Source organism: Oncorhynchus clarkii, chromosome 33 (genome assembly GCF_045791955.1).
Source record: "Oncorhynchus clarkii lewisi isolate Uvic-CL-2024 chromosome 33, UVic_Ocla_1.0, whole genome shotgun sequence".
Lineage (NCBI taxonomy): Eukaryota > Metazoa > Chordata > Actinopteri > Salmoniformes > Salmonidae > Oncorhynchus > Oncorhynchus clarkii.
The window spans coordinates 35,747,428-35,761,244 of NC_092179.1; the positions used below are offsets into that span (position 1 = coordinate 35,747,428).

General features: G+C 49.6%; 2 protein-coding genes across 2 annotated transcripts in view; one reads left to right on the forward strand and one right to left on the reverse strand.

Moving 5' to 3' along the window:
• Positions 1-13,817, forward strand: part of LOC139393028 (uncharacterized protein KIAA0930 homolog) — an 87,795-nt gene that overhangs the window by 20,775 nt on the left and 53,203 nt on the right. The gene's annotated exons all lie outside the window — the stretch shown is intronic.
• Positions 1,660-7,474, reverse strand: LOC139393029 (microfibril-associated glycoprotein 4-like). Its single transcript, XM_071141348.1, has 5 exons — positions 7,404-7,474; positions 7,054-7,248; positions 5,124-5,220; positions 2,689-2,871; positions 1,660-2,316 (listed from the first exon to the last, which is right to left on the reverse strand). Exons 1-5 carry the CDS (start codon positions 7,407-7,409, stop codon positions 2,081-2,083), a joined length of 717 nt encoding a protein of 238 aa, XP_070997449.1. The 5' UTR covers positions 7,410-7,474; the 3' UTR covers positions 1,660-2,080.

A 13,817-nucleotide genomic window follows, 5' to 3' on the forward strand; every position in this document is an offset into this window, starting at 1 on the left:
AGACCTGTATTAGTGGTCACCACTCTAACCAGTCTGGATATTCTGAGACCTGTATTAGTGGTGACCACTAACCAGTCTGGATGTTCTGAGACCTGTATTAGTGGTCACCACTCTAACCAGTCTGGATGTTCTGAGACCTGTATTAGTGGTCACCACTCTAACCAGTCTGGATATTCTGAGACCTGTATTAGTGGTGACCACTAACCAGTCTGGATGTTCTGAGACCTGTATTAGTGGTCACCACTCTAACCAGTCTGGATATTCTGAGACCTGTATTAGTGGTCACCACTCTAACCAGTCTGGATGTTCTGAGACCTGTATTAGTGGTCACCACTCTAACCAGTCTGGATATTCTGAGACCTGTATTAGTGGTCACCACTCTAACCAGTCTGGATGTTCTGAGACCTGTATTAGTGGTCACCACTCTAACCAGTCTGGATGTTCTGAGACCTGTATTAGTGGTCACCACTCTAACCAGTCTGGATGTTCTGAGACCTGTATTAGTGGTCACCACTCTAACCAGTCTGGATGTTCTGAGACCTGTATTAGTGGTGACCACTCTAACCAGTCTGGATATTCTGAGACCTGTATTAGTGGTGACCACTCTAACCAGTCTGGATGTTCTGAGACCTGTATTAGTGGTGACCACTAACCAGTCTGGATGTTCTGAGACCTGTATTAGTGGTGACCACTCTAACCAGTCTGGATGTTCTGAGACCTGTATTGGTGGTGACCACTAACCAGTCTGTGGAATGTTAATTCACATGTTGTTTGTCACATGACCAATTTCCAGTGTAAACTCTTCACTTCCTTGTCTGGCCTTTTTCATATTGATTATGGATATGAGAATGTGAACACAACCGTATATACTTAGATGACCTTGTTTTGCCAAGTAACAGATAAGCATAGCATATATCCATTGACATTTATACCATTAAAGGTTAGGAAGCAGGAGTTTTTCCTCACCAATGTAACACAGTATGGTCAAAGACTTAAGTAACTTAGTTGTAGTCATGATCTGGTTACCTGTAAGTACAAACCTAGGTATGTTTTTGGGGTTATTATATATTTATTAACCTATTTCCGGATAAGCTACCCACAATGCACCAATGTTCGACTTCATATGGAAGATCTACACTGCTACTGAGTTTGTATTTTAGCTCAAGCTGTCTTAGCCGCTAGCTATGCTAGCATGTCATTACATTCCAGACCAAGTGTTGGCGGACGAAGTTTGACGTGAACAAGAAGCAGATGGGGGCATGCAGCAAGGACCAGGCCGTTAGTGACCTGATTGGTGTGTAGTCAGTTGGGTTCTACCAAGGACCAGGCCGTTAGGACCTGATTGGTGTGTAGTCAGTTGGGTTCTACCAAGGACCAGGCCGTTAGGACCTGATTGGTGTGTAATCAGTTTGGTTCTACCAAGGACCAGGCCGTTAGTGACCTGATTGGTGCATAGTCAGTTGGGTGTAACCACCATGTCCAGAGTTAATTAAAGGAGATGGAAGTTGACTCAGCAGGAATGTGACTGTGGTCTTGACTCATGACTGCCGATGTGGCGGTAATATGGCCACCACAACAGCCCCAGACACAAATACCAGTATAGGAACGAGTCAACAACATGATTTGGGTTTAACAGAATATGAGCTATGAAAAGCAGCATTTTTCACGCGACAGTTTTTAGTTTTATAGGACAACTGACTGAGATCAATCTGTGCATAGAATGGAAGACATTTGCATGTTTTAATTATATTAGATTAGATAGATTATAATTACATTCTTGGGGTTCTGAGATAGTAAAAGCATGCGAGGTATAGTCGCATCAAAGGATGTGTTAAATGGGGTGGTCAATTTATTCCGAACCACAGGTGAGTGAGAGGCACAGGAGGTTGATGGCACCGTAATTGCGGAGGACGGGCTCGTGGTACTGACTGTAGCGTAATAGCTGGAATAGTATCAAATGCATCAAAAATGGTTTACATTTTAATGCCATGTGTTTGATGCCATTCCATTCGCTCTGTTCCAGCCATTATTCTGCAGTTCATATAACCGTGTTTTAACTAAAGGACTTTGTGAAGGACCTTCACAGGTTCACAGGCCTAATCTTCATGGATATGGCTTTCACAGAGTAGAAGGTCTTCCATCCCCTCCAGTTGACTCCAATCTGTGAGTTCAATCCCCATGTATAAAGACCGTTTGGGTTTGAGAAGTAACACTCGTTGTACCAGTAACCTCCGACCGCGTTGACTGCACAGTTGATGTCCTGGTCTCGGTCGAAGGTGGAGAACTTCATACCGCTGTGATAGGTGAGAGAGTCCCCTTGGTTCAAGCAGGAAACACAGGTCAGATGTTATGTAACCTATCAGAGCCCTGGTCAAAATCAGTCTACTATGTCACAGTATGATCTAGGACCAGCCCCCGCCGTCCTTTCTATGTAATACTATTCATTATGATCTCTAATAAACTGATCCCAGATCAGCTCTAAGATGGTGTATCTGTACGCCCCCCCCCTGTCCTTTCTATGTAATACTATTCATTATGATCTCCAATAAACTGATCCCAGATCAGCTTGTATCAGATCAGGTTGTATTCACTAGGAATCAAACAGAACCGAATGAGGGAACTTAGCTGAACTCTGGACTAATGAATACAGCCCAGATGTTTCTCTAAGGAAGTTTAAACTGTTCTCACCTGCTCCTCCATCTTTAAAGCCAGTAACCTGGAGTTTGTAGCCATCCAGTTCAGGATCTGTGACTTTGGGAGAGATGGCGAAGGAGGAGTAGAAAGCGTAGGCTTTCTGTCCGTCAAAGTCCTCCATGTCCACCCTCAACTCGTAATTCTTTTTCAGGGTCAGGAGGTAGATGGTGTCCAGACCTGCATCGAACAGACGAGAGGGGAACCTTTTTTAGAACAGAGATATTCAACTGTTACCCCTTACCAGGTTCACAGGCTGCTGGTTTTCTCTTCTACCTGGTGTCCCAGGTCTAAACCAGTCCCTGAGGAAGAGAAACAATGTGAAAAAATTTAGTGGCGCTGGCGTCGAGGTCAAGAGTTGAGTTTTTAAAAGGATCTCTATTTCTATCATGCAGATGTCTTCGGTCAGCAAGGAGAGTCATGTCTTCGGTCAGCAAGGGAGAGTCATGTCTTCGGTCAGCAAGGGAGAGTCATGTCTTCGGTCAGCAAGGGAGAGTCATGTCTTCGGTCAGCAAGGAGAGTCATGTCTTCGGTCAGCAAGGGAGAGTCATGTCTTCGGTCAGCAAGGGAGAGTCATGTCTTCGGTCAGCAAGGGAGAGTCATGTCTTCGGTCAGCAAGGGAAAGTCATGTCTTCGGTCAGCAAGGGAGAGTCATGTCTTCGGTCAGCAAGGGAGAGTCATGTCTTCGGTCAGCAAGGGAGAGTCATGTCTTCGGTCAGCAAGGGAGAGTCATGTCTTCGGTCAGCAAGGGAGAGTCATGTCTTCGGTCAGCACGGGAGAGTCATGTCTTCGGTCAGCACGGGAGAGTCATGTCTTCGGTCAGCACGGGAGAGTCATGTCTTCGGTCAGCAAGGGAGAGTCATGTCTTCGGTCAGCAAGGGAGAGTCATGTCTTCGGTCAGCAAGGGAGAGTCATGTCTTCGGTCAGCAAGGGAAAGTCATGTCTTCGGTCAGCAAGGGAAAGTCATGTCTTCGGTCAGCAAGGGAAAGTCATGTCTTCGGTCAGAACGGAGAGTCATGTCTTCGGTCAGCACAGAGAGTCATGTCTTCGGTCAGCACGGGAAAGTCATGTCTTCGGTCAGCACGGGAAAGTCATGTCTTCGGTCAGCACGGGAAAGTCATGTCTTCGGTCAGCACGGGAAAGTCATGTCTTCGGTCAGAACAGAGAGTCATGTCTTCGGTCAGAACAGAGAGTCATGTCTTCGGTCAGAACAGAGAGTCATGTCTTCGGTCAGCACAGAGAGTCATGTCTTCGGTCAGCACAGAGAGTCATGTCTTCGGTCAGCACAGAGAGTCATGTCTTCGGTCAGCACAGAGAGTCATGTCTTCGGTCAGCACAGAGAGTCATGTCTTCGGTCAGCACAGAGAGTCATGTCTTCGGTCAGCACAGGAGAGTCATGTCTTCGGTCAGCACAGGAAAGTCATGTCTTCGGTCAGCACAGGAAAGTCATGTCTTCGGTCAGCACAGGAAAGTCATGTCTTCGGTCAGCACAGGAAAGTCATGTCTTCGGTCAGCACAGGAAAGTCATGTCTTCGGTCAGCACAGGAAAGTCATGTCTTCGGTCAGCACAGGAAAGTCATGTCTTCGGTCAGCACAGGAAAGTCATGTCTTCGGTCAGCACAGGAAAGTCATGTCTTCGGTCAGCACAGGAAAGTCATGTCTTCGGTCAGCACAGGAAAGTCATGTCTTCGGTCAGCACAGGAAAGTCATGTCTTCGGGCCGGACCGGAGAGTCATGTCTTCGGTCAGCACAGCTTGCTTCATTTTTTTTGTATATACTGTACCAGTCAAAAGTTTGGTACTGTTGGAAAATAAATTCCAGTTGAAGCTGGTTGAGAGAATGCCGAGAGTGAACAAAGCTGTCATCAAGGCAAAAGGGTGGCTACCTTGAAGAATCTCAAATATAAAATATATTTTGATGTAACACTTTTTTTTGGTTACTACCAGATTCCATGTGTTATTTCATAGTTTTGATGTCTTCACTGTTATTCTACAATGTAGAACATAGTAAAAAATAAAGAAAAGCCCTTGAATGAGAAGGGTGTGTCCAAACTCTTGACTGGAAGTGAATATATTAAGTGAATATATTAATTAGGTGACTATTAATTTAGTGAATATATTTTTGTACATGTTATTTTTTAACTGCTTTGGAGTAGTGTGGGAGGTTGCTTTTCTAGACGCACTGGTTTTACACACCGACTAAAGGGGATTGGTCCTGTTGTGATTTGGTCCTGTTGTGATTTGGTCCTGTTGTGATTTGGCCTTGTTGTGATTTGGCCTTGTTGCGATTGGTCCTGCCTAACTACTGACCGTCACAACAACATCACTATAACAGAGAAGTCAATTTAACAACCCAATGATTAATTTATATTATCCAGGGTTTTTCCATGGATGATCTGTCCTTGATGAGGCTTTTTGAAAGAAGTCCTTTACCCAGCCAGTACTCTCCTGCTGCGTGTCCAAAGCCGTTCTTGTACTGGTCCCATCCTCTGTAGAAGTTCACTGTTCCATCCATCCTCCTCTGAAACACCTGGAAGGAGGGGAAGAGAAGAGGAGAGGAGAGGAGAAATTGTAAGCATCTAGGCCATGTCGTCAAGTACTGACTCAGGAGAATTCAGTACCAACGGTTGATCAGACCTCTAATCTGGCTGACTAGTATGGTCTGGAGGGGTTGATGCTGACTAGTATGGTCTGGAGGGGTTGATGCTGACTAGTATGGTCTGGAGGGGTTGAGGCTGACTAGTATGGTCTGGAGGGGTTGAGGCTGACTCTAGTCTGGTCTGGAGGGGTTGATGCTGACTCTAGTCTGGTCTGGAGGGGTTGATGCTGACTCTAGTCTGGTCTGGAGGGGTTGAGGCTGACTCTAGTCTGGTCTGGAGGGGTTGATGCTGACTCTAGTCTGGTCTGGAGGGGTTGATGCTGACTCTAGTCTGGTCTGGAGGGGTTGAGGCTGACTCTAGTCTGGTCTGGAGGGGTTGAGGCTGACTCTAGTCTGGTCTGGAGGGGTTGAGGCTGACTCTAGTCTGGTCTGGAGGGGTTGAGGCTGACTCTAGTCTGGTCTGGAGGGGTTGAGGCTGACTCTAGTCTGGTCTGGAGGGGTTGATGCTGACTAGTCTGGTCTGGAGGGGTTGAGGCTGACTCTAGTCTGGTCTGGAGGGGTTGAAGCTGACTAGTATGGTCTGGAGAAGTTGAGGCTGACTAGTCTGGTCTGGAGGGGTTGAGGCTGACTAGTATGGTCTGGAGGGGTTGAGGCTGACTAGTATGGTCTGGAGGGGTTGAGGCCGACTCTAGTCTGGTCTGAACACTGGTTATGTACTCCGTTTAACTTCTTGCTCCTACTTGAGACGCAGACGTCTCAAGTAGGCACCTGGAAATGCAAATGCGCTACGCTAAATGCTAAATGTACTCGTTAAAACTCAAACGTTCATTAAAACACACATGCAGGGTATTGAATTAAAGCTACACTCGTTGTGAATCTAGCCAACAAGTCAGATTTTTAAAATGCTTTTCGGCGAAAGCATGAGAAGCTATTATCTGATAGCATGCAACACCCCAAAATGCCTGAAGGCGACGTAAACAAAATAATTAGCGTAGCCGGCGCTACACAAAAACGCAGAAATAAAATATAAAACATTCATTACCTTTGATGATATTCTTTGTTGGCACTCCTATATGTCCCATAAACATCACAAATTGGTCTTTTTCCCGAATAAATCCGTCCATGAATGCCCAAAATATCCATTTGTATAGCCTGTCTGCATCACGAAAAAAGCTCTCTTCCAACACGCAACGTCATGTTTAAAAATGATATAAGTTGCCTATATTCTTTGACAAAACACTTCAACCTACTTTTATAACCCAACTTTAGGTATTTGTAAACGTTAATAAGCGATCAAATTGATCACTGGGCGATCTGTATTCAATAGCAGCTACAAAAGAAAACAGTGTCCATTTTTCAATCTTCCAAAATCGATTGAGGTAGGCTGGATGGAATCACGGATCTATTTGTAATGTCTCAAAGGATTTTTGTCAATGAAAATGACGTTTTTGGCGACATCGTGTGGAAGCGGTAGGAATTGCATCGTCTCCATATTAAATTTGGTTTCCTTTAAATAATCCATGAAAGGGGCGCATGGATACTTTTTTCAGATTTCATTGACCAGTTTTAGTCACAGCCGTGATTTAACCAGTTTTAGAAACTTCAGAGTGTTTTCTATCCACACATACTAATCATATGCAAATACTATATTCCTGGCATGAGTAGCAGGACGCTGAAATGTTGCGCGATTTTTAACAGAATGTTCGAAAAAGGAGGGGGTAGGATAAAGAGGTTAAATAGTTTCCTACTAGGTGACCTACTCACAGTCCATTTCCCTCCGTCGGTGTCCATATCACAGTAGACGTATCGAGGAGAGTTGGGTCCAGCAGGGTACATCCTGTAGACACCACTGGTCTTAGAGCCGTCGTTGTAGATATCAGCACAGTCCAGAGGCTGGAACATCAGCCCCTTAGAATGAACTGCTACTGACAGCAGCAACACATGGAGAATCCTCAGGGCCTGGAACACAGAGAGCCTACTAAATGTGGATGTATTTTATGTCATTCCATGTGTGAAACAACATAATTTTCTGCTCAATATATGGAAATGCGTGTCTGTTTACATATAAACAGTCTGTAAAATGTTTCAGTTGTAAAATGAACCCTTCAACTTACATGCATTGTTGGGACGGTTAGCTGTCTTTTTCCAGTTGGTTTTCAGCCCGACAAGAAAAATAATGTGCTTGCGACTCTTATCCATCCTTTTTGTGTACTTTTTAGAAGGGGTGGGTTGATCATGATTGGCTGATTTATTATCAGGGAAGCAAACACGATTTCACAATATGGACATTTCCACTTCTGTAGTTTCCTGGACTCCTGGTCTTTTTAAACACAGTTTATCTTCTGTCCATATAGCCTAAGCTTTCTCAATGTTACACCATAACATGTGTGTACTCTACTTTTCTGCTCATATTTTGTTAGACAATTGTTGAATGTTGTTTACACAGTCAGGTTCCCTATCGCGGTCAGGTTCCATATCGCGGTCCCTTTCCCTCCCGTCAGGTTCCCTATCGCGGTCAGGTTCCATATCGCGGTCCCTTTCCCTCCCGTCAGGTTCCCTATCGCGGTCCCTTTCCCTCCCGTCAGGTTCCCTATCGCAGTCCCTTTTCCTCCCGTCAGGTTCCCTATCGCGGTCCCTTTCCCTCCCGTCAGGTTCCCTATCGCGGTCCCTTTCCCTCCCGTCAGGTTCCCTGTCCGTTAGTCTATAAAAGGCTGTTAACAGATGCAGTAGAAGAATGAAAGTAGTTGTTACGATTTCAAAGTTCTGCTCACGGGGTTCTTCGCTTTCTAAACATCCTGAAACTGTTTCCAACATTTAGAATTTTTTGATTAAAAATGTAGTAAGTACTCTGCAAAACTCTTTAAAAAATGTTTTTAACTAGGCAAGTCGGTTAAGAACAAATTCTTATTTAGGCTGTTCAGGGGCAGAACGACAGATTTTTATCTTGTCAGCTCGGGGATTCCATCTTGCTACCTCCTGGTTCCAAGTCCAACGCTCTAACCACTAAGCTACCTGCTGGTTACTAGTCCAACGCTCTAACCACTAGGCTACCTCCTGGTTCCAAGTCCAACGCTCTAACCACTAGGCTACCTGCTGGTTCCAAGTCCAATGCTCTAACCACTAGGCTACCTTCTGGTTACTGGTCCAACACTCTAACCACTAGGCTACCTGCTCTAACCACTAGGCTACCTGCTGGTTCCAAGTCCAATGCTCTAACCACTAGGCTACCTTCTGGTTACTGGTCCAACACTCTAACCACTAGGCTACCTGCTCTAACCACTAGGCTACCTGCTGGTTACTAGTCCAACACTCTAACCACTAGGCTACCTGCTCTAACCACTAGGCTACCTGCTGGTTACTAGTCCAACGCTCTAACCACTAGGCTACCTGCTGGTTCCAAGTCCAATGCTCTAACCACTAGGCTACCTTCTGGTTCCAAGTCCAATGCTCTAACCACTAGGCTACCTGCTCTAACCACTAGGCTACCTGCTGGTTCCAAGTCCAATGCTCTAACCACTAGTCTACCTGCTGGTTACTAGTCCAACGCTCTAACCAATAGGCTACCTGCTCTAACCACTAGGCTACCTGCTGGTTACTAGTCCAATGCTCTAACCACTAAGCTACCTGCTGGTTACTAGTCCAATGCTCTAACCACTAGGCTACCTGCTGGTTCCAAGTCCAATGCTCTAACCACTAAGCTACCTGCTGGTTCCAAGTCCAATGCTCTAACCACTAAGCTACCTGCTGGTTACTAGTCCAACTCTCTAACCACTAGGCTACCTGCTGGTTCCAAGTCCAATGCTCTAACCACTAAGCTACCTGCTGGTTACTAGTCCAATGCTCTAACCACTAAGCTACCTGCTGGTTACTGACCCAACACTCTAACCACTAGGCTACCTGCTGGTTACTAGTCCAACGCTCTAACCACTAGGCTACCTGCTGGTTACTAGTCCAACACTAACCACTAGGCTACCTGCTGGTTCCAAGTCCAATGCTCTAACCACTAGGCTACCTGCTGGTTACTAGTCCAATGCTCTAACCACTAAGCTACCTGCTGGTTACTGACCCAACGCTCTAACCACTAAGCTACCTGCTGGTTACTGACCCAACACTCTAACCACTAAGCTACCTGCTGGTTACTGGTCCAACGCTCTACCTGCTGGTTACTGGTCCAACGCTCTAACCACTAGGCTACCTGCTGGTTACTTGTCCAATGCCCTAACCACTAGGCTACCTGCTGGTTACTTGTCCAATGCTCTAACCACTAGGCTACCTGCTGGTTACTGGCCCAACGCTCTAACCACTAGGCTACCTGCTGGTTACTTGTCCAACGCTCTAACCACTAGGCTACCTGCTGGTTACTGACCCAACGCTCTAACCACTAAGCTACCTGCTGGTTACTGACCCAACACTCTAACCACTAAGCTACCTGCTGGTTACTGGTCCAACGCTCTACCTGCTGGTTACTGGTCCAACGCTCTAACCACTAGGCTACCTGCTGGTTACTTGTCCAACGCTCTAACCACTAGGCTACCTGCTGGTTACTGGCCCAACGCTCTAACCACTAGGCTACCTGCTGGTTACTAGTCCAACGTTCTAACCACTAGGCTACCTGCTGGTTACTGGTCCAACGCTCTAACCACTAGGCTACCTGCTGGTTACTAGTCCAACGCTCTAACCACTAGGCTACCTGCTGGTTACTAGTCCAACGTTCTAACCACTAGGCTACCTGCTGGTTACTAGTCCAACGCTCTAACCACTAGGCTACCTGCTGGTTACTAGTCCAATCTTCTACCCACTAGGCTACCTGCTGGTTACTTGTCCAATGTTCTACCCACTAGGCTACCTGCTGGTTACTAGTCCAATGCTCTAACCACTAAGCTACCTGCTGGTTACTGACCCAACGCTCTAACCACTAAGCTACCTGCTGGTTACTGACCCAACACTCTAACCACTAAGCTACCTGCTGGTTACTGGTCCAACGCTCTACCTGCTGGTTACTGGTCCAACGCTCTAACCACTAGGCTACCTGCTGGTTACTTGTCCAACGCTCTAACCACTAGGCTACCTGCTGGTTACTGGCCCAACGCTCTAACCACTAGGCTACCTGCTGGTTACTAGTCCAACGTTCTAACCACTAGGCTACCTGCTGGTTACTGGTCCAACGCTCTAACCACTAGGCTACCTGCTGGTTACTAGTCCAATCTTCTACCCACTAGGCTACCTGCTGGTTACTAGTCCAATGTTCTACTGGCTGGGCTGGAGGTCGTTGAAGGGTGAGATGTGGCTGGGGGTCGTTGAAGGGTGAGATGTGGCTGGAGGTCGTTGAAGGGTGAGATGTGGTTGGGCTGGGGGTCGTTGAAGGGTAAGATGTGGCTGGGCTGGAGGTCGTTGAAGGGTGAGATGTGGCTGGGCTGGAGGTCGTTGAAGGGTGAGATGTGGCTGGGCTGGAGGTCGTTGAAGGGTGAGATGTGGCTGGAGGTCGTTGAAGGGTGAGATGTGGCTTGGCTGGAGGTCGTTGAAGGGTGAGATGTGGCTGGGCTGGAGGTCGTTGAATGGTGAGATGTGGCTGGGCTGGAGTTCGTTGAAGGGTGAGATGTGGCTGGGCTGGAGGTCGTTGAAGGGTGAGATGTGGCTGGAGGTCGTTGAAGGGTGAGATGTGGCTGGGCTGGGGGTTGTTGAAGGGTAAGATGTGGCTGGGCTGGAGGTCGTTGAAGGGTGAGATGTGGCTGGGCTGGAGGTCGTTGAAGGGTGAGATGTGGCTGGGCTGGAGGTCGTTGAAGGGTGAGATGTGGCTGGGCTGGAGTTCGTTGAAGGGTGAGATGTGGCTGGAGGTCGTTGAAGGGTGAGATGTGGCTGGAGGTCGTTGAAGGGTGAGATGTGGCTGGAGGTCGTTGAAGGGTGAGATGTGGCTGGAGGTCGTTGAAGGGTGAGATGTGGCTGGGGCGGAGGTCGTTGAAGGGTGAGATGTGGCTGGGGCGGAGGTCGTTGAAGGGTGAGATGTGGCTGGGCCGGAGGTCGTTGAAGGGTGAGATGTGGCTGGGCCGGAGTTCGTTGAAGGGTGAGATGTGGCTGGGCCGGAGTTCGTTGAAGGGTGAGATGTGGCTGGGCTGGAGGTCGTTGAATGGTGAGATGTGGCTGGGCTGGAGGTCGTTGAAGGGTGAGATGTGGCTGGGCTGGAGGTCGTTGAAGGGTGAGATGTGGCTGGGGGTCGTTGAAGGGTGAGATGTGGCTGGGCCGGAAGTCGTTGAAGGGTGAGATGTGGCTGGGCCGGAGGTCGTTGAAGGGTGAGATGTGGCTGGGCCGGAGGTCGTTGAAGGGTGAGATGTGGCTGGGCCGGAGGTCGTTGAAGGGTGAGATGTGGCTGGGCCGGAGGTCGTTGAAGGGTGAGATGTGCCTGGAGGTCGTTGTAGGGTGAGATGTGGCTGGGCTGGAGGTTGTTGAAGGGTGAGATGTGGCTGGGGGTCGTTGAAGGGTGAGATGTGGCTTGGCTGGGGTCTTTGAAGGGTGAGATGTGGCTGGGCTGGAGGTCGTTGAAGGGTGAGATGTGGCTGGGCTGGAGGTCGTTGAAGGGTGAGATGTGGCTGGGCCGGAGGTCGTTGAAGGGTGAGATGTGGCTCGGCCGGAGGTCGTTGAAGGGTGAAATGTGGCTGGGCCGGAGGTCGTTGAAGGGTGAGATGTGGCTGGGCCGGAGGTCGTTGAAGGGTGAGATGTGGCTGGGCCGGAGGTCGTTGAAGGGTGAGATGTGGCTGGGCCGGAGGTCGTTGAAGGGTGAGATGTGGCTGGGCCGGAGGTCGTTGAAGGGTGAGATGTGGCTGGGCCGGAGGTCGTTGAAGGGTGAGATGTGGCTGGGCCGGAGGTCGTTGAAGGGTGAGATGTGGCTGGGCCGGAGGTCGTTGAAGGGTGAGATGTGGCTGGGCCGGAGGTCGTTGAAGGGTGAGATGTGGCTGGACTGGAGGTCGTTGAAGGGTGAAATGTGGCTGGGGGTCGTTGAAGGGTGAGATGTGGCTTGGCTGGGGGTCTTTGAAGGGTGAGATGTGGCTGGACTGGAGGTCGTTGAAGGGTGAGATGTGCCTGGAGGTCGTTGTAGGGTGAGATGTGGCTGGGCTGGAGGTCGTTGAAGGGTGAGATGTGGCTGGGGGTCGTTGAAGGGTGAGATGTGGCTTGGCTGGGGTCTTTGAAGGGTGAGATGTGGCTGGGCCGGAGGTCGTTGAAGGGTGAGATGTGGCTGGGCCGGAGGTCGTTGAAGGGTGAGATGTGGCTCGGCCGGAGGTCGTTGAAGGGTGAGATGTGGCTGGGCCGGAGGTCGTTGAAGGGTGAGATGTGGCTGGGCCGGAGGTCGTTGAAGGGTGAGATGTGGCTGGGCCGGAGGTCGTTGAAGGGTGAGATGTGGCTGGGCCGGAGGTCGTTGAAGGGTGAGATGTGGCTGGGCCGGAGGTCGTTGAAGGGTGAGATGTGGCTGGGCCGGAGGTCGTTGAAGGGTGAGATGTGGCTGGAGGTCGTTGAAGTGTGAGATGTGGCTGGGCCGGAGTTCGTTGAAGGGTGAGATGTGGCTGGGCCGGAGGTCGTTGAAGGGTGAGATGTGGCTGGGCTGGAGGTCGTTGAAGGGTGAGATGTGGCTGGGCTGGAGGTCGTTGAAGGGTGAGATGTGGCTGGGCTGGAGGTCGTTGAAGGGTGAGATGTGGCTGGGGGTCGTTGAAGGGTGAGATGTGGCTGGACTGGAGGTCGTTGAAGGGTGAGATGTGGCTGGGGGTCGTTGAAGGGTGAGATGTGGCTTGGCTGGGGGTCTTTGAAGGGTGAGATGTGGCTGGGCTGGAGGTCGTTGAAGGGTGAGATGTGGCTGGGCTGGAGGTCGTTGAAGGGTGAGATGTGGCTGGGGTTCGTTGAAGGGTGAGATGTGGCTGGGGTTCGTTGAAGGGTGAGATGTGGCTGGGGTTTGTTGAAGGGTGAGATGTGGCTGGGGGTCGTTGAAGGGTGAGATGTGGCTGGGGGTCGTTGAAGGGTGAGATGTGGCTGGGGGTCGTTGAAGGGTGAGATGTGGCTGGGGGTCGTTGAAGGGTGAGATGTGGCTGGGGGTCGTTGAAGGGTGAGATGTGGCTGGGGGTCGTTGAAGGGTGAGATGTGGCTGGGGGTCGTTGAAGGGTGTGATGTGGTTGGGGTGGGGGTCGTTGAAGGGTGAGATGTGGCTGGGCTGGGGGTCGTTGAAGGGTGAGATGTGGCTGGGCTGGAGGTCGTTGAAGGGTGAGATGTGGCTGGGCTATAGGTCGTTGAAGTGTGAGATGTGGTTGTGCCGGGGGTCGTTGAAGGGTGAGATGTGGCTGGGCCGGAGGTCGTTGAAGGGTGAGATGTGGCTGGGGGTCGTTGAAGGGTGAGATGTGGCTGGGGGTCGTTGAAGGGTGAGATGTGGCTGGGTGTCGTTGAAGGGTGAGATGTGGCTGGGTGTCGTTGAAGGGTGAGATGTGGCTGGGGGTTGTTGAAGGGTGAGATGTGGCTGTGGGTCGTTGAAGGGTGAGATGTGGTTGGGCTGG

What these genes read in the sequence shown, in the direction of transcription:
- LOC139393029 (XM_071141348.1), bottom strand. An exon ending in AGCAGGAGAGTACTGGCTGG is followed by an intron (nt 2,872 to 5,123) that starts GTAAAGGACTTC and finishes TGTTCGATGCAG; the next exon opens with GTCTGGACACCATCTACCTC. An exon ending in CTTTAAAGATGGAGGAGCAG is followed by an intron (nt 2,317 to 2,688) that starts GTGAGAACAGTT and finishes GCTTGAACCAAG; the next exon opens with GGGACTCTCTCACCTATCAC.